Source organism: Pseudophryne corroboree, chromosome 4 (assembly GCF_028390025.1).
Source record: "Pseudophryne corroboree isolate aPseCor3 chromosome 4, aPseCor3.hap2, whole genome shotgun sequence".
In the NCBI taxonomy this organism is placed as follows: Eukaryota; Metazoa; Chordata; class Amphibia; order Anura; family Myobatrachidae; genus Pseudophryne; species Pseudophryne corroboree.
The window spans coordinates 742,212,448-742,230,362 of NC_086447.1; the positions used below are offsets into that span (position 1 = coordinate 742,212,448).

The 17,915-nt window shown below is 52.9% G+C and overlaps 1 protein-coding gene across 1 annotated transcript in view; it reads left to right on the plus strand.

The window, feature by feature from the left end:
• Positions 1 to 8,478: 8,478 nt before the first annotated feature.
• ACSS1 (acyl-CoA synthetase short chain family member 1) overlaps positions 8,479 to 17,915 on the plus strand; it is a 317,320-nt gene continuing 307,883 nt past the window's right edge. The window contains exon 1 of the mRNA XM_063918130.1: positions 8,479 to 9,104. Coding sequence (XP_063774200.1) covers positions 8,729 to 9,104 — 376 coding nt within the window. The 5' untranslated portion in view covers positions 8,479 to 8,728. The remainder of the gene's footprint in view (positions 9,105 to 17,915) is intronic.

Genomic DNA, 17,915 nt, shown 5'->3' on the forward strand with positions numbered 1-17,915 from the left:
TCTGCCCCTCGGGCCTAGTGCCCGCCTACGGTGTGGCTGAGGGTGGCTCGGGCCTAACGCCCGAACCCCCAGGTGGGTGAGAGGTCGGGTTTGGGCCTACAGGCCACGGGCCGAGGGGATCCTCGACTGCGCGTGGCCCCGGGCCCAGACACGCCGACTCACTGGTGCCCACGGACCGGGAGGGCCCGACTATCTGCCCACAGGCCGGAAGGGCCTGACTGTGCCCGCGGGCCTAATGCCCGAACACCCGGTGGTCTAGGGAGGGTAGGAGACTCGGCTCGAGGCCGCTTACCAGACCGTAGGGAGAGGCCGCAGTGGGGAGCTTCGTTAGCTCTTTTGCTTCCCACACCGCGGCACTCTCCACCGGACCTCCTGGTGGGCTCCTCTTCTCCAGCCGTCTCGACGTCTTCTCCTCGGGCGTCGCCTGTCACTCTCCGCGGGGGCCTCTTCCGGCTTCCTCTGGCGCCTCTTCTGCTTCTCGGCCGCCGCCGCCGCTTCTTCCCCTCGACCGCCGCTTCTTCTTTTCTTCGGGAGTTCTTCACTGCTCCGGGTCCGGCGCCGACTGACTGCTCCCGCTCCGCTGCGTCTGTTATAAGACGCTGGGAGGGGGTGGCGCTATGACGCGACGAGCCCTGATTGGCTCGTCGCGGCATGCTCCCATTGGCTGACCGGGCGCGAGCCCTGATTGGCTCCCGCCGGGCGCCAACCTCGTCTTGCCGCGCCGTGATTGGAGGGGCTTGAATCCCACCGGATGCAAGCCCCTCCACGCCGGAGACCCGCCGCAACGCCGCTTGTGTCCCGCCGCTGTCTGCCCGGGGGGAACGGAGGTGAGCGACCTCCCCCGTCCCCCCAACCCGCTGTCCTCTCACATTTCCCCCCCCTGTTTCCTTTGTAGTCCCTACAAAGATGTGGGCCGTGGCCCACTCGAAGTTTGGGTCCGCGAAACGGGGGGCCGGTACTCCCAATGTCGTTCGGGTTGAACGCCTGGGCAGGGTTGCTGAGGTTGGACCGGAAGCCTCCGGCACAGAAGCCACCGGGTCATTACCCTCGGCTGACTCTCCATATGGTGGGGGGTCCAGTGCCCCTTCGGGCGGCGGAACCCACAAATCATCCTCCTCCAATTCAGGGGTAGCCCCTGGAACTGTTTCAATGGGGAGCAGATCCTCAAAGAGGCAAGGACGCAGCATGTTCCTATGCAAAGTGCGGGCACGTCCACTCCCGTCTTCCGCCTTTACTTCATAAACGGGGTTGTCAGGAGACACTCGCCGCTGCACAATGTATGGCATCACCTCCCATCGCTCGCTCAACTTGTTCCCAGGACGTTTCTCTCGGACTAACACTCTTTGCCCCTCAGCGAATGGTCCTCCTAACGACCTCCCGGGACTAGGGTGTAGGTTGGATCCAATGTTCCCCGCCGCCACTTCCCGGGCGAACGTCAGGCGGCGTTTCTGCTCCTCAAACCATCCACTGTGCGTCCACTGTTCCTCCTCCCCTGGTAGGGACAGATCGAGATCCTGCAGGTCCTTCTCCGGTCGGCCAAACAACAGAAAATACGGCGAGAACCCCGTGGTCCCGTGCACTCTGTTGTTATATACCCACACTAATTCCGGGACAAAGTCGGGCCAGCGTCGCTTCTTGTCAGCCTCCAGGACCCTCAGCATTTGTAGCAACGTCCGGTTGAATCGCTCGCAGGCTCCATTTCCCTGTGGATGGTACGGGGTGGTCCTTGATTTGTTCATGCCATAGGTGCGACACAGCCGTTCCATCACCCGACCTTGGAAGCACGCACCTTGATCGGAATGGACGCGCTCCGGGCAGCCGTACCTTCGGATAAAATGCTCGACAATAGCCTTAGCCGCCGTGTCGGCAGTCTGATCCATGGTAGGGACGACCACTGTAAATTTGGTAAAGTGGTCGGTCATCACGATAGCGTACTGGTACCCACGCACCGATTCTCCTATCAAGACATAGTCCACCATGAGTAGCTCAAGGGGTCTGGTGGTCCTGATGGTCTGCACTGGTGCCCGTTGTTCGCCAATTTTGGTAACAGCACACCTCCTACAGGTCTGACACACACCCTCCACCAGGGCCTGCAAACCTGGGAAGAAATACTGTCGACGGATCCATTGCAGGGTCTTTTCTGTCCCAAAATGGGCGCCTTCTTCGTGTGCCTCAGTCACCAGACCACGGGCTAAATCTCTGGGGAGAACAACCTGCCACACCTTCCGGAGCTCGTGCTCGAGATAAGCCTGGCGGCACAATACCCCTCCTCGTACGGCCAATCGTTCCCACTGATGTACCAGCTTTTTGCCCCACGGGCTAAGCTGCAGCCTCTCCGCCGAGGATGGCCAGTGCTCCCGCTCTTTCCACCCACGCACACACTGTACCTCTTGGTCCTGCCCTTGTGCTATGGCCCAGTCCGGCAAGGTCTTCTGTAGCAGAATCCCGCACGTCACCTTGGGCCCGGGTGAGCTGGGGATCATTCTGGTAAGGTCAGGGATCTCCTGACCCTCCCTCTCTTCATCCGTGGGCCCCGTAGGTAGCCCCACTGGATAGCGGGATAAGGCATCCGCATTCGTATTCGCCTTACCCGGGCGATATCGAATTTTAAAGGAGAACTTGGCCAAGCACGCCACCCAACGCTGCTCCAGAGCGCCCAACTTAGCTGTATGCAGGTGCGACAGGGGGTTGTTATCCGTGACCACTTCGAAGTCGGCGGCGGTCAGGTACTCCGCAAACTTCTCGGTGACCGCCCAGACGACTGCCAGCAATTCTAGCTTGAACGAGCTGTAGTTGTCGGGATTCCGCTCCGACTCCCGGAGACTCCGACTCCCATAAGCAATAACTCGTTCCTGGCCTTCCTGCAGCTGGGAGAGTACAGCCCCCAGGCCTTGGTGGCTCCCGTCTGTGTACAATATGAATGGCTTGTCAAAGTCAGCATAAGCCAGTACGGGGGCCTGGGTGAGGGCTTGTTTCAGACCCGTGAAGGCAACCTCCTGCGCTTGGTCCCACGCCACTGCCCGATTCCGCACATCCGTGGCAACACCTCGCAACAGTCCATGTAGGGGGCCTGCGATCTTGGCAAAGTCTCGAATAAACCGCCGATAGTAGCCCACCAATCCAAGAAATGCCCTCAACTCCGTCACGTTGCCCGGGGTCCTCCATTCTTGGACTGCGGCAACTTTGTCGGGGGTGGGCCGCACCCCTTCCTCCGAGACCACATGGCCCAGGTATTCCAAGCTGGACTTCAAGAGGTGGCACTTCCTGGGTTTTAATTTGAGGCCGTATTGTTCCAGTCGTTGAAGCACTTGTTCCAACCTATGCAAGTGTTCCTCCAGGGTGGGGGCAAACACTATAATGTCATCCAAATAGATGAAGATTGCTTCAAAGTTCAAGTCCCCGAGACAGCGCTCCATAAGGCGCTGGAACGTGGCCGGTGCATTGGAGAGCCCGAAGGGCATTCGACAGAAATCAAAAAGCCCCATGGGCGTAATGAACGCCGTCTTCGCCTGGTCTTTCTCCGCCACGGGCACCTGCCAGTACCCACTGGCCAGATCCAGCGTGGAAAAGAAGCGCGATTTCCCCAGAGCCGCCAGTGACTCTTCAATGCGGGGCAATGGATAAGCGTCCCGGACGGTGCAGCTGTTCAATCTCCGGTAGTCCACGCAGAATCGGATTGTCCCGTCTTTCTTCTTTACCAGCACAATGGGGGCAGCCCATGGGCTCTTGCTTTCCTTGATGACGCCGTTGGCCAGCATTTGTTGGATCATGGTCTTGACCTCCTGGTACAGCTTCGGGGGAATCTGCCGATAGCGCTCCCGAGCAGGCAGACTGTCACCGGTGTTGATCTCATGTTCTATCTCGGTCGTGTGGCCAAAGTCTTCCTTGCTGCGGGAGAACGACTTCTGTCGGGCCCACAGCATTTGCCTTACCCGGCCTAGCTCTGCTGTACTAAGGCCCCCCAGTGATACATCCATCTGTTTCAGAATCACGTCCCCGTTCCACTCCGCGGTGGGTTCTTGTTTCTCCTCGAGGGTGACGGCCAACGTCCAAGGTTCGCATGCATCCGGCTTTAAGGTAACCCTAGGGCCTGGTTCGATACCACCCTCAGGGATAGCCTCTAGATGGGCTAGCACCGACCTGGCCGAGATCTTAATTGGCGAGTTCCCCAGGTTGCACACCCGAAGGGGTACGGTACCATCCCGTACGACCGCTACGGTTCTGGCCAACAGCAAACCGGCCTCCACTTGCCTGAACCAACAAGGTTCTATCACAACCTCCCTTCCTTCCAGCCGCTGCTGCGCACGGACGGGTACTTCTAGGACCACCTCCTGTCTTGCTGGGATCTTCACCTTTTGGTTGTGCCGCGTCTTGATCAGGCCTAGGGGCCGCAAGGCTTCCACGGAGGCGGTCTCCTCGTTCCGCTGGATGACCCTCTGGAAAGCTTGTTGCACCGGCTTCTGCACACCCAGATACTTCCAGTACTGGGGGCCCTTATCGTGTACGAGTACTTGATCCAGACTCCGCAGGATGTTCATCCCCAGAATCACCGGCCCATGGTGAAACTCCTCGCCACTCACCACTACGAACCCTTTTTTTCCAAGGGATTGCCCATACACCTCCACTTCGATCCACACGACCCCTTTTACGGGAATGGGGAGGTTGTTTGCAGCCACTAGGGTCACCCAATTCCCGACACTGGTGGTCATGAGATGGGCGTAGTCTTCCCTAAACCGTCTCTCGGACATGGTGGACACTTGCGACCCGGTATCCAAAAGGCAACGTTGATCCCTCCCTCCTAACTTTGCCACCACCGTGGGACACTCACCGAACAAGTCGGATGAGTTGACGACATCTACTCGCGCGCCGTCTTCCCCCGCGGATTGTCCCGCTACCGCGAGGGACCTTAGTTTAAAGGTCTCCTACGCCCCTCCCTTCCGGGTCGGCGGCCCGGGCAATCCCGAGCGAAATGTCCAGGCTCTTCACATTCCCAACACACCAACTCGCAGGGTCCCCGCGGGCGCACCTCCCCTCCCCGACGTCCAGCAGTCTCCGGTTCCCTTTTCCTCCGAGGGTTTTTTTCCTTGGAACGATCCTCGTCGTCCCAACCCCTCTTTTCGGGGTCGGCGTCCCGGCTTTCTGCCCGTTCCACCCTCTGTCTTAACTGGGACACTTCGTCCTGGATGAGAAGGAGCGTGGTGGTTAACTCCTTGATGCAGCCTTCCAAGGGACTAATCTCCGGCGTCCGGACCCTATCTATCGGTTGGGTGGGTGGTGTGGACACGGCGCGGGAGCTAAGCTCCGCATTTTCTTCTTTCTTCAGCGCCATCCCCAACACCTCGAAGAAGGTGAGCTTGCCATCCCCATCGACCTTATCCTGGAGGTAGTTCCGCAGGGACCTGCTCCTCAGCCCACCTATTAGAATACCTCTCAAGGTGGAATCCGGATCCCCCGTCATCAACTCTTCATCCTCCCTCGTCTGGATCTCACTCATGTATTCCTGGATCGCGTTAGCGAACTGAGAAATCGTCTCGTCTTCCCTTTGAATCCGTGCGAACACACGCTTCTTCAGCGTGGTGGTGGTGGCCTTTTCCCCATACACGCCCTTCAGAATGGCGAAGACGTCGGCCAGACTTCTACGAAGCCGCTCAGGACGTACTCTCACTGTCTTCCGGGCATCGCCAGTCAGGACCTTCAATGCCAAATTCACCTGTACCCGTTTCGGAATCTGGTAGAGGTCGATAGTGGTTTCCAACTGTTCGATCCACTCCGTCAAGGGCATATTCTGCCCGTCGAACTTGTCGAGGTGGTTGAGGGCTGCTCCGATGGGTAACCTGGCCTGAGGCTGACCACTGGGCGCGTCAATCGCCTCATCGGAAGGCTCGCCGCTGTCGCTTTCCGGCTTGTCTGCTTCTTGGTCCATCTTCCCCAGGTATCCTGCCGACTACGCCAAATGTAAGGGTACCGAGATGGTGTAATACCTGCGACCGTAAAAGTGTACCACTGCTTACCTCCGATTGCGCCGCACCCTCTGTCCCACTCCGCCCTGGCTACGAAGCACTTCTCTTTGGGGCCTCCGCCCGGGGGTCAGTCTGGAAGCCGGCGGCTAGAGGAGACAAGGAATACTCTCACTGTGTGCCCACTCCTTCCTCGCAAGAGAATAAGTGGCACACCGGGGTGGCCGCGACGTTCACCGGTTAGGTGAATGTCATCATCGGCCCGTGGGCCTCAGCCACCCAAATCGTCACCTATTTGGCACTTGCGCACCAAGGTGGGAGCGAGCCCGCTAGGCCTAGCGGGGTCTCGCGACCGGCACTCAACACGGACAAGGACACACACTCACAGAGAATACTCACACTGGTACTCTTGTCAGCTTGCTTGACGCGAACTTCCGCTCCTGGGGAGAGAATGACAGCAGCCTCCCTACAACTAAACAAGGGCTACAACAGAACTGAGCCAAACTACTATAACTACAAACGGTTCAACTTGGTTGGCTACTTCACCTACTCTCCGTCAACATGTCAAGCAACTACGGGTCACAGTGTGAATATAATGTAAATGAGGATTACCTTCACCATCCGGTCCGATGCAGGTTCCGCTACCTCGCCCCAGTTGAGACAGTCTCTCCACGGCCCCTCCCCACCCCAAAGGCGTATACAGGACGCGAGGGCCAGCCGACCCTCCGTGCCCAGCCTGCAAGGGACCCCGCGCGGGCTGCCACACAGCTCACCCACTGGAGTACCCAAAGGACGGGGCTCCGCCTGAACTAAGATCGTCCCCCTGCCTAAGGACCTGGATTCTCCCTCAGGCCCTTTCCTGGCCGTGACACGGGCCTAGAGCCCGATTGCAGCCTCAGGCCTAGTGCCCGCCTAGTCAGTGCCCGCTGGGTGACCTGGCCTTGTGCCCAGGGTCACCTTATAGGTACCTACTGCCCAAAGTATGCTAGAGCCTAGCGCCCCCTAGCTATACCCCAGGCCTATAGCCTGTTTCTGCCCCTCGGGCCTAGTGCCCGCCTACGGTGTGGCTGAGGGTGGCTCGGACCTAACGCCCGAACCCCCAGGTGGGTGAGAGGTCGGGTTTGGGCCTACAGGCCACGGGCCGAGGGGATCCTCGACTGCGCGTGGCCCCGGGCCCAGACACGCCGACTCACTGGTGCCCACGGACCGGGAGGGCCCGACTATCTGCCCACAGGCCGGGAGAGCCTGACTGTGCCCGCGGGCCTAATGCCCGAACACCCGGTGGTCTAGGGAGGGTAGGAGACTCGGCTCGAGGCCGCTTACCAGACCGTAGGGAGAGGCCGCAGTGGGGAGCTTCGTTAGCTCTTTTGCTTCCCACACCGCGGCACTCTCCACCGGACCTCCTGGTGGGCTCCTCTTCTCCAGCCGTCTCGACGTCTTCTCCTCGGGCGTCGCCTGTCACTCTCCGCGGGGGCCTCTTCCGGCTTCCTCTGGCGCCTCTTCTGCTTCTCGGCCGCCGCCGCCGCTTCTTCCCCTCGACCGCCGCTTCTTCTTTTCTTCGGGAGCTCTTCACTGCTCCGGGTCCGGCGCCGACTGACTGCTCCCGCTCCGCTGCGTCTGTTATAAGATGCTGGGAGGGGGCGGCGCTATGACGCGACGAGCCCTGATTGGCTCGTCGCGGCATGCTCCCATTGGCTGACCGGGCGCGAGCCCTGATTGGCTCCCGCCCGGCGCCAACCTCGTCTTGCCGCGCAGTGATTGGAGGGGCTTGAATCCCACCGGATGCAAGCCCCTCCACGCCGGAGACCCGCCGCAACGCCGCTTGTGTCCCGCCGCTGTCTGCCCGGGGGGAACGGAGGTGAGCGACCTCCCCCGTCCCCCCAACCCGCTGTCCTCTCACATTTTCATGATCAAACGTTAAAGAAAATGCTTCTTTGGAGTTTGATGAATGTACTTATTTCTACATCCCCATACTATGGTATGGGGAGTGTAGAGATTATCGAAGCAGACTGTAATAAAGGAGATATTAATCATATCACCTTTATTACAGCTTTGGTGAGGTTTTGGTGAGGTTTAGTGTAAAAAAAAATTAAATTTGAGAAAATTAGCAAAATGTAGTTATAATGAATATGCCCCTAAGTGAGAAAAGCAATTTAAACATACTGTACTTGGGATAGGCATATGAGTAGCTACAAAGACCTATGGTTCAAATAGTTTTTTTTTTTTTTTAAATGTGTATTATTATTTTTTCCCTGTGGGGACCTATGAGTGTGTTTTCTTATGTGCACGCCCCCAAAATTATGAAACGGTTGGGGTGCAGGAGATGCCCCGCCCCCTTCACTCGAGGCCCCGCCCCATTTTCAGTCACGCGTTGTCCCTTAAGCCAGCAATCAAAACTTGGGAGGTAATGGTATGCACTTACCATAAAAAAAAAAAAATAGGCTTAGGCCGGCCCAGTGTATTGTCAAACTATCTGAAGTGTGGAGATATAAAAACACACGTGTCATTTGCACAAGGATTATATAAGGGGACAATGAGCTGGTTACTGCCATAGAGGAGCAGAAAAAAAAGTTTCTTTCAATGACATTTCCTGGATATGAAATGAGGAGGAGCTCCCTGCTGTAATTCTATCAGTCTAGCTACAGCAGATGGTTTGTAGCTGCAGTTATCATCAGCACTGAGGTCCTTCCATCTGGGAACCTGCTGAAACTTTTTACATCATTTCTTTTGGAAAGTTATGGTGCAAGTGTAACACTGAACACTCTGAAATCATGGCAGCAACTCTCACCAGCAGACTTCTCCTGCAGCAGCTGCTCAGCAAGCACCAAACTCCTGCAAGGATCTGTCCCTGGAGAAGAATGGGGGTCAGGTCCTGTGCCTCATACCAGAAGCAGAATGTTAAACTATCACACCATGTTGCTGGACCCCAATGGGATGTCCATGCTTACATGCCAGAAGCCACTGCGTTACCCAGTGTGCAGACCTACCAGGATCTCCTACGGTTGTCACAAGAAGACCCTGAGACATTTTGGGGTGTCCTTGCTAGGGAGAGACTGATCTGGGTGAAACCATACCAGACAGTCAAGGACTGTGACTTCACTCAAGGCCGGGTGAGATGGTTCCTGGGTGGACAGCTGAACGTCTCGGGTGAGTGCTGGATCCACTGTGTGACTGAGGTGGATGATTAGCAGTATTAGGGGTTATGATGTGGCCCGAGCAGACATGGAATTGCGTCACCGTTTTAATGGTTAAATAGCTGACATCATCTGTAGACGCTGCAGAGCGGCGAACATTGTTACTTTGTATGCATTACTGTTGCATCTGCAATTGTATATGTAAAACATATGCTGTCACTTGTTAGTATATTACAAGCATGTTGCTTAGCACAGACGGATCTCACCCCATGTGGAACATCTACCTCAGCAATGGAGGCTGCAGCCTGTGTGTAGTAACTGTGATTACAGACATTCTCTTTCGCTTAGATGCAAATTCACATTATCTCTGCAGGGTATTGGCGCTGTTTACACTGCTGGGGTGGTGACAGTGTAGGGTTTCTATTCTACATACTTTACTATTAACCATATAATCCAGCAATAGTTCTATATGTGCATAATGAAATGATAGGTTTTTATGTTAATCTAGAACAATCAGTTTTGACATTTGTCGGTTTCTTCTTTTTTGCACTTTAATACGTCATTTATACCTGTTTTTGGGCTGTGAGCATTGTTTTGTTTAAGCAGGAGCTGAAGGGGTTAATACCGTCTTCTTTCCTCCTTGGCATGCACATAGTGACGCTTCTCATGCTGCACTCAAAGGAGTGGGATGGGCTCGCAGCCTGCTTCGGATTGGCTGAGATCACCCCCGGGAGTGTAACTTCTGCATCTGTCACATGCTGTGTTCTGGGCCTGGCCGCAGCAATATCAGGCTTGTTTGTTATGCATAGACTCAGCCGCAAACTAGTATTTCTGGGAGTCTCAGCCAAGAACACAATAATAACAGTATTTGGTTAATCAGATAATTGCACACTAGTGTTTGTTCTCTTACAAATATGTTCTCTCTTACAGAGATGTCCTCTCCTTATACATCTTTGCTGCAGTTACACCAGACAGACCCTCTTGGCACATCAACTCGCTTGAGAATCCTCTAGTATTGGGGCTCTCTCCTGCCGAAAATTATCTTCAGCTGGGTACACACTAGACTAGAGCGATGGGGATTCGTTCCGACGTCGGAACAAATCCCCGTCAGCCCTAGATCATGTGTACAAACTGTGGAGAAGCTAATGAAGGTCGGACAAACATGTTCCATCCTTAATTAGCATACTACAGGACGCTAGCGACAACACTTGGTTTTATGTGCAGAACATACAACCCAGGGGTAAATTTACTAAGGTGGGAGTTTTATTTAAGATGGGATGTTGCCCATAGTAACCAATCAGATTCCAGGTATTATCTTCTAGAAGGTGCTAGATAAATGAGAAGGAGAATCTGATTGGTTGCTAAGGGCAACATCCCATCTTAAATAGAACTCCCATCTTAGTAAATTTACCCCCAAGTGTCCATTGCTATTGTCCACGGGAGCGCGCAATCCCCCGTACACTCTGAGCGATGTAACCAATATGTTGTTACAAAAACGGCATATTGTGCCAACATCGCTGTAGTGTGTACCCAAGTCACAACACAATCCTACTAGGATGCATGAGGAGACTATGCTGATTAAAAAAAAAATGTGCAACGTTAGCAGAGTTGCATGGGACCTGGCACCTCACTCACGCCAAGCATCTCTCTCTGCATGGCGTACTGAGGCTGGATGTATGAGGACACATCTGTATTTCATGGACTGCGGTTCTATAGGTGGCCCATACAGCCTGTGGATGTATTATACTTTACTGTGCAAAGAGAAAAATCAGTTACCGTATATACTCGAGTATAAGCCGACTTTTTCAGCACATTTTTCTATGCTGAAAAAGCCCCCCTCGGCTTATACTCGAGTCAACGGCTGCAGCAGACGCCGTGGGCTGTGTGGGCGTCCGCTGCAGCCGGCTCCAGGGACAGACACTAGAGGTCATTATTGACCTCTAGTGTCTGTGCGGCGTTGCTATTGGAGAGACGTCATGACGTCTCTCCCATAGAGATGATCGGGTGCCGGGAAGCGGGCGCCGGAGCAGGCGGCCAGACGGAGCGGGCGGACAGACGGAGCGGAGCAGCGCAGCAGCAGAAGAAGCGGTCGGGAAGCAGGAGCGGGGCAGTGGTAAGTATTGTTTTTGTGTGTGTTTGTAAGCGGCGACGGGGGCACAGCAACAGGGGGCAAAGAAAGAGGGGGCACAACTACTGGGGGCAAAGAAAGGGGGCACAACTACTGGGGGCAAAGAAAGGGCACAACTACTGGGGGCAAAGAAAGAGGGGTCATAACTACTGGGGGCAATGAAAGAGGGGGCACAACTACTGGGGGCAAAGAAAGAGAGGGCATAACTACTGGGGGCAATGAAAGGGGGCACAACTACTGGGGGCAAAGAAGGGGCATAACTACTGGGGGCAAAGCAACGGGGGCATGTTTTTATCTGGCACTGTGGGGGGATATCTGTCACTGGGGGTATATGTGGCACTGGGGGCACAACCCTAGCAACAAGCATTACCCCCTGGCAACAAGGATAACACCTACCGCATGAAACCCCTGGCAACGAGCATGACACCCTGAGCATGAAAAACCCTGGCACCGTGCATTTCCCACCCTAGGCTTATACTCGAGTCAGTAATTTTTCCCAGTTTTTTGTGGTAAAATTAGGTGCCTCGGCTTATATTCGGGTCGACTTATACTCGAGTATATACGGTACTAGTTTCCACCACAGTACTGTGGGGTAGATGTATGATACCGGCAGATATTGTTCCGGTATCACTCTTCACGCTTCGCCTTGAAGCACTAGCACCGAGATATATGAACACTCGGCTGCTGTAGAAGGGGAGTGAACACTCCCCTCGCCGGCGATCCCTGTCAGCTGCCACAGCGCATCAGCCTAGAGCTAATGCACTGTGTGTCCGTCCCGTCCCCACAGCCGGCTCACTGTACATGTGCAAGATCTTGCAAGCCTCACGAGATCTCACCTGCAGGCCGGAGCTGGCACCCGCCACAGCCAGGAGATAAGGCATCACTGACCGTTCTTACATTGCTCTAAAAGGGAAGGGTGGTCTTCAGTATGCCGAATGTCGGGATCCCGGCGCACAGTATACCGGAGCCGGGAGCCCGACACCCGGCATACCGACAGCTATTCTCCCTTGTGGGGGTCCACAACCCCCCTGGAGGGAGAATAAAATAGTGTGGCGCGCTCTTTTGCGCTCACCACGCTGTCGGTATGCCGGCGGTCGGGCTCCCGGCCCCGGTATGCTGGTCGCCGGGAGCCCGAGCGCCGGCATACCGTATTACACCCAAAAGGGAATACACACAGAGAGATCAGTGCTTAAAATCTAAGCAATCTGACTAGATTGCTTAGAAGTTAAGCACAGATCTCTCCGTATGTATGCCCCACAGCGATGGCGATGCGCAGCCCCGCGTGTCGCTATCGCCAGTGCACAGGCACAATGTAGCAGGTCACTAATTTCACCGCTGTGTGAAGTGAGCGACCCCCCCCCCCCCTCGCTCAGCACACATCGCGCTGTGCTGAGCGGTCATTGATCGATCGCTCAGCACACATCTCTACCCGTGTGTACGGGGCTTTACATATCGGCGTGCTGTCTACCGATAATGACAGGGGTGCATGGTGCTCCTGTCACTGGCGCACACCGTGGCTGCCATACATGGGGGGAGCGATATAGCGCACATAACGTGCACTGATACCGCACCCGCCCCATATCGACTGTTCTTACATTTACCCCATATTATTATTATTGGTTTTATTACTATTATTATTTGAAATTCTCATTACTACTGTAGATACTGTACATTGTGCATATAATTACACTTAAATGAGTCAGCTTTGTGGTTGTAATATGTGTGCTGCTTTTTAGCCAGCATAGTTGGTGTAGTGGTTATCATTGCTTCACAGTACAGAGGCCTTGGGTGCAATTCCCACTAAGGCCTTCTAGGTGGAGTTTATACGTTCTCCCCATGATTGCATGGGTATCCTCTGGTTGCTCTTGTTTACCACCACAAACAGAACATACTGGTAGGTTAATTTGATCCTGAAAAATAATTCCTAGTGTATACAGTGGGGCAGAAAAGTATTTGGACAGCCACCGATTGTGCAAGTTGACCCACTTAAAAAGATGAGATAGTTCTGTAATTTCCATCATAGGTACACTTCATCTGTGAGAGACAGAATCTAAAAAAACCCCCAAGAAATCACACGTATGATTTTTTTTTTTTTTTAAATCAATAGTTTTTATTGAAAGAGATAAGCAATTTTTTTATGGGGTACAAAATAAAGAAAGGGAAAAGAAAAACCAGGGAGGGTGATACAACATTACAATGCATTGCAAGGATATGAACACAAGTTATACATATAGGGGAGGAGGGGTGGGGAGGGTAGGAGTCCAGACTTGAGTCAGGGGAGTTGTACATCGGGGTCTAATGGGCATATTACATCAGAGAATGGAGAGGCACATATAGAATCTATACATTGCGGTATGATAGGAATGACCTAATCTTAGTGGGCAGTATTCATTGGTATTCATTGGTACTCGGTAGAGGGAGGGATCGGGAGGGAGATCTAGATAGTGGCTCCCTTTGACGAGGGGACGTAGGGGTAATTGCCTGGTATTGGGGGGGTATAGTAGGGGGGGGGTATGGTTTAAGTCAGGCTACATTTGTTTGCACGGACGGACTTGTTGGGGGAGTGGTAGGGTTATGAAAATATTGGGACCCTTCCGTCGAAGAGACAAAGCTTTGCCACATTGACCATCTCGCTTTGAGGGAGGAGTAGTTGAGGGAGGAGGAGGCTGATTCCGTTTCCATAAGGAAATGGTGATTTATCTTATGGATAGCTCTCACCAGGATAGGGGGAGTGGGTTGTTTCCACATTTGGGCTAGGTTTGCTCGCGCGGCTATCAGGATGTGACCCAGGACATATCTGGCATCCGGGGTTATTGATGGAGGGACAACTTGCAGCAGTGCTAGAGTTGGGTCTGGTGCCAGACGAGTGGACAGAACTTTATTTATTAGCTCAAAAACATCTAGCCAATATTTAGTGATCTTAGGGCACGTCCAGAATATGTGGAAAAGGTGACCCACTGAACCACAAAGTCTCCAGCACTTATTACTGTGGGAGGGCCAGAATTTATGGATACGCTCTGGGGTTTGGTAAATTCTGTTCACCAGTTTTATATGCATTTCAGTGTGATTTAAGCACTGGGACATAGAGTACGAGATTAAGAAAACTCGGCGCCAGTCGTTGGGGGATAGGATTTTGCCCAAGTCCTGTTCCCATTTCTTTTGGGCATTTGATTTGGGGGGGGAGGTAGGAGTTAGCCGGAGCTTATACCAGTATGTGATGTCACCTTTGGATTCTGGTAGGGAAAGGCGAGAAAATATGGTGTGTGGGCTTGTGAGGGGCGATGGGTTGGTAGGAGGAATCGTCTTCCACCAATGTGCTACTTGCATATAATGGAAAAGTTCTGAAGCCGGGAGTGAGTATTGTGACTGGAGAGTTGAGAAGGGTTTTAGGTAGAGTCCATCGAGTAAGTCGCCTAGGAGTAATATTCCTGCGCGTTTCCATTTGGATAGGTTGAGGTTGGGGATCATCTGTGCTAATGTAGAGATGGATATCTGGGGGAAAAGGGAGATGGTGGATGCTAGGGAGGCTGATAGGGAGTCCCAGGCTTGTAGGGCGGCTTGCGTGGAGGGGAGGAGGGACGTTTGGGTAGGCCGGAGCGATTTTGGAATGCGGAAAAGGTCAGCTAGAGGGATTGGATTTGACCTTATTTGTTCTAGCTCCCTCCAACCAGTGTGTGATCGGGGTGAGAAATAGTGTTTAATGGGGGCTAAGAGGGAAGCTTCCTGGTAAAGTGGAATATTGGGTATGTTGAGACCTCCAAGCGCTCTGGGCAGGGTCATTCTTGAGAGAGCCATTAAGGGTGGTTTTGAGGACCAGATGTATTTAGTCATAATAGAAGAGCAGGTTTGAATGGCTTTCTTTGGGAAGGGATATGGTATTGTGCGGAAGAGATACATGAGTTTAGGCAATAAGGACATTTTAAATGCCGCCATCCGTCCCAGCCAAGAGACCTCATAGGAAGACCAGGCTTTCGTAAGTGCTTCTAATGACTCAATCAGGGGGGTTAAGTTGACAGAGAAGGCGTCTGCAGTGGAGATAGGGATATTGATACCCAGGTATTTTATCGTGCTAGATCGCCAGTTGTATGGAAAGGAGGCTTGGAGTGTTGGGATGGAATGAGATAGGTTGAGGGGAAGGGCGTCTGTTTTAGTTGTATTTAATTTATAGTAAGATGCAAGGCTATAGGCATCTAAGACAGAATGTAGGACTGGGAGAGTTGTAGTAGGGTTAGAAATAAAGAGGAGGACATCATCTGCGAAGAGACTCAGTTTGTGTAAGGATGTGCCAATTCGAATCGGAGGTATGTGGGGGTTGTCTCTTATTTTAGTTGCCAGGGGTTCGATTGATAAGACAAAGATTAGAGGGGATAGGGGGCAGCCTTGTCTGGTGCCATTCGTGATAGGGAAAGGGTCGGATAAGAAGCCCCCGTTGTATACCCGGGCCGTAGGAGAGCTGTACAGTGCTAGGATAGAGGAGAGGATACGGTCTTTGAATCCGAATCTTAGAAGGGTTTGGCGCATGTACATCCAATTTAATCTATCAAAGGCCTTCTCAGCGTCTAGTGATAGCAAAAGAAGGCCCTGGTCTCCAGCTAGGGAATCTATCAAGTTGAAGACCCGGCGTGTATTGTCAGACGGTTGTCTCCCAGGGACGAATCCAGTCTGGTCCTGGTGTATCAGGGAGGGGAGGAACTTGTTGATGCGTGTGGCAATCATTTTGGCATATAATTTGATATCGCAGTTTAGGAGCGCTATTGGTCGGTAGTTATGTACAAAGGCGGGGTCTTTTCCGGGTTTAGGAATTGTGACAATACGCGCTTCTAAGAGTTCTGAGGGGAGGGAACCGTGGTCTGAGAATGTGTTAAATAGTGTAGTCAGGAGGGGAGAGAGGGCGACATGGAAAGTAGAATAAAAGTCAGAAACAAAGCCGTCTGGGCCGGGTGCTTTATTCTTGGGTGTGGACTTAATTGCTGCCGAAATTTCATCTTCGGACCACGTGGAATTCAAAGAGGCCAGCTGGTCCTGTGTGAGGGATGGAAGGGAAAGACCTTCTAGAAAAGAGGAAATAGACGGAGGGGTGGGTTGAGGAGTGGAAGGGTCAGTTGCTAGGTTATATAATTTGGCGTAATAGTTTGCAAATTGGTTCGTAATATCTTTGGGGTTCAAGATTTTTTGTTTGGTGGGAGAGTAGATACATTTAATTTTATTCCTAGCTTGTTGGACACGTAGTTTGCGTGCTAGCATTTTGCCTGCTTTGTTACCTAGTAGATAAAATTTGTGGCGCATTCTATTCAAGGCTGCTTGGGTGCGAGCGAGGAGCAACTTTTGTAGCTGGCCTCGGACTTTGGAGATCTCGATTTTAAGTGTTTTGGAGGGGAGGGCCCTATTCTTGGTCTCGAGGTCCAGCAGGTCGTCCTCTAGTGTCTTTTGCTTTTGTTGGGCTTGTTTTTTGAGAGTGGCGCCGGCTTGAATAGCGGCACCTCGTGTAACGGCTTTAAAGGCACACCAATGGATGATAGGGGAGGTATCTTGGGGTGAGTTCGTGGCTAAGTAGGAGTCAATGGAGTCAGTGATTATTTTTTTTGACAAGGGGTTATTTAGAAGATAGGGATATAGGCGCCATTGCCGGGAAGGGTTGTGGGTACCCTGGAGATTCCACTGCCAGAGAACTGGGGCGTGGTCCGACCATGTGATTGGTAGGATATCTATATTTTTAGTTCTCTGGAGAGACCATTTATCGCATAGAATCAGGTCGATTCTGGAGTAAGAGTTATGGACAAGGGAATGGAATGTGTAGTCTCGTCCTGAGGGGTTTTGTGTCCTCCAGACGTCGTATAGGTCGAATTCTGCAAGCAAGTTGCGGAAGGCAAGGGATGGGCCAGAGGTGGTGGATGGGGCAGGGTGGGGGAAGTGGCGGGACTTATCCAATTTAGGGTCTAGGACAAGATTATAGTCACCCAAAACTACTAAAGAGCCCTTTAGTGCATTCCGTATAGTGAGGAATAGTTTTCTCAGAAAGGGGACCTGGTTAGAGTTAGGCGCGTATAAAGATACTAGGGTAACTGGCTTGTCATCGAGGAGACCTGTGAGGATAATGTATCGGCCATTTTTGTCTGAGATTTGAGAATGGAGGGAAAAGGAGACATTTTTGTTGAAGAGGATGGCCACACCATTTCTTTTGGAAGGACCATTGGCAAAGAAACCTACTGGGAAATAGCTGTTCTTGAAGAGGGGGGGGTTGTTAGAAGAGAAGTGGGTTTCTTGTAGTGCTACTACATCTGCTTTTTGCTGGTGGAAGAAGGAGAGGGCTAGCCTACGCTTATTGGGAGAGTTTAGTCCTTTAACATTAAGAGAAATAAGGTTCAGCATTGGTAACCTAGGTTAGGTATGATAAAGGGAGGTCTCTGATGGTCTATTGAGGCGTATCTGTACCGAGTACTGATGGACAGAGGAAGGGAGGAGCGTGGGCCGAGTCTGGAGCTCGGGAGGAGGGGGGGGATGTGGGGAAGACATGGATCAGGATTAAAACGAGTGGGGAGGAGGTAACCAACAAAAAGAAAAAGAAAAGGTCCGGTATATTGGACCTGCATGACCACTGCAGGGGAAAGGGAAAACATTCGGGGGTTTGCAGTAGTGCGGAAAAAGGTGGGGGCGGGCTGGGTAAACCTGCGCCGCCACTCAATAAACACTTCTAAA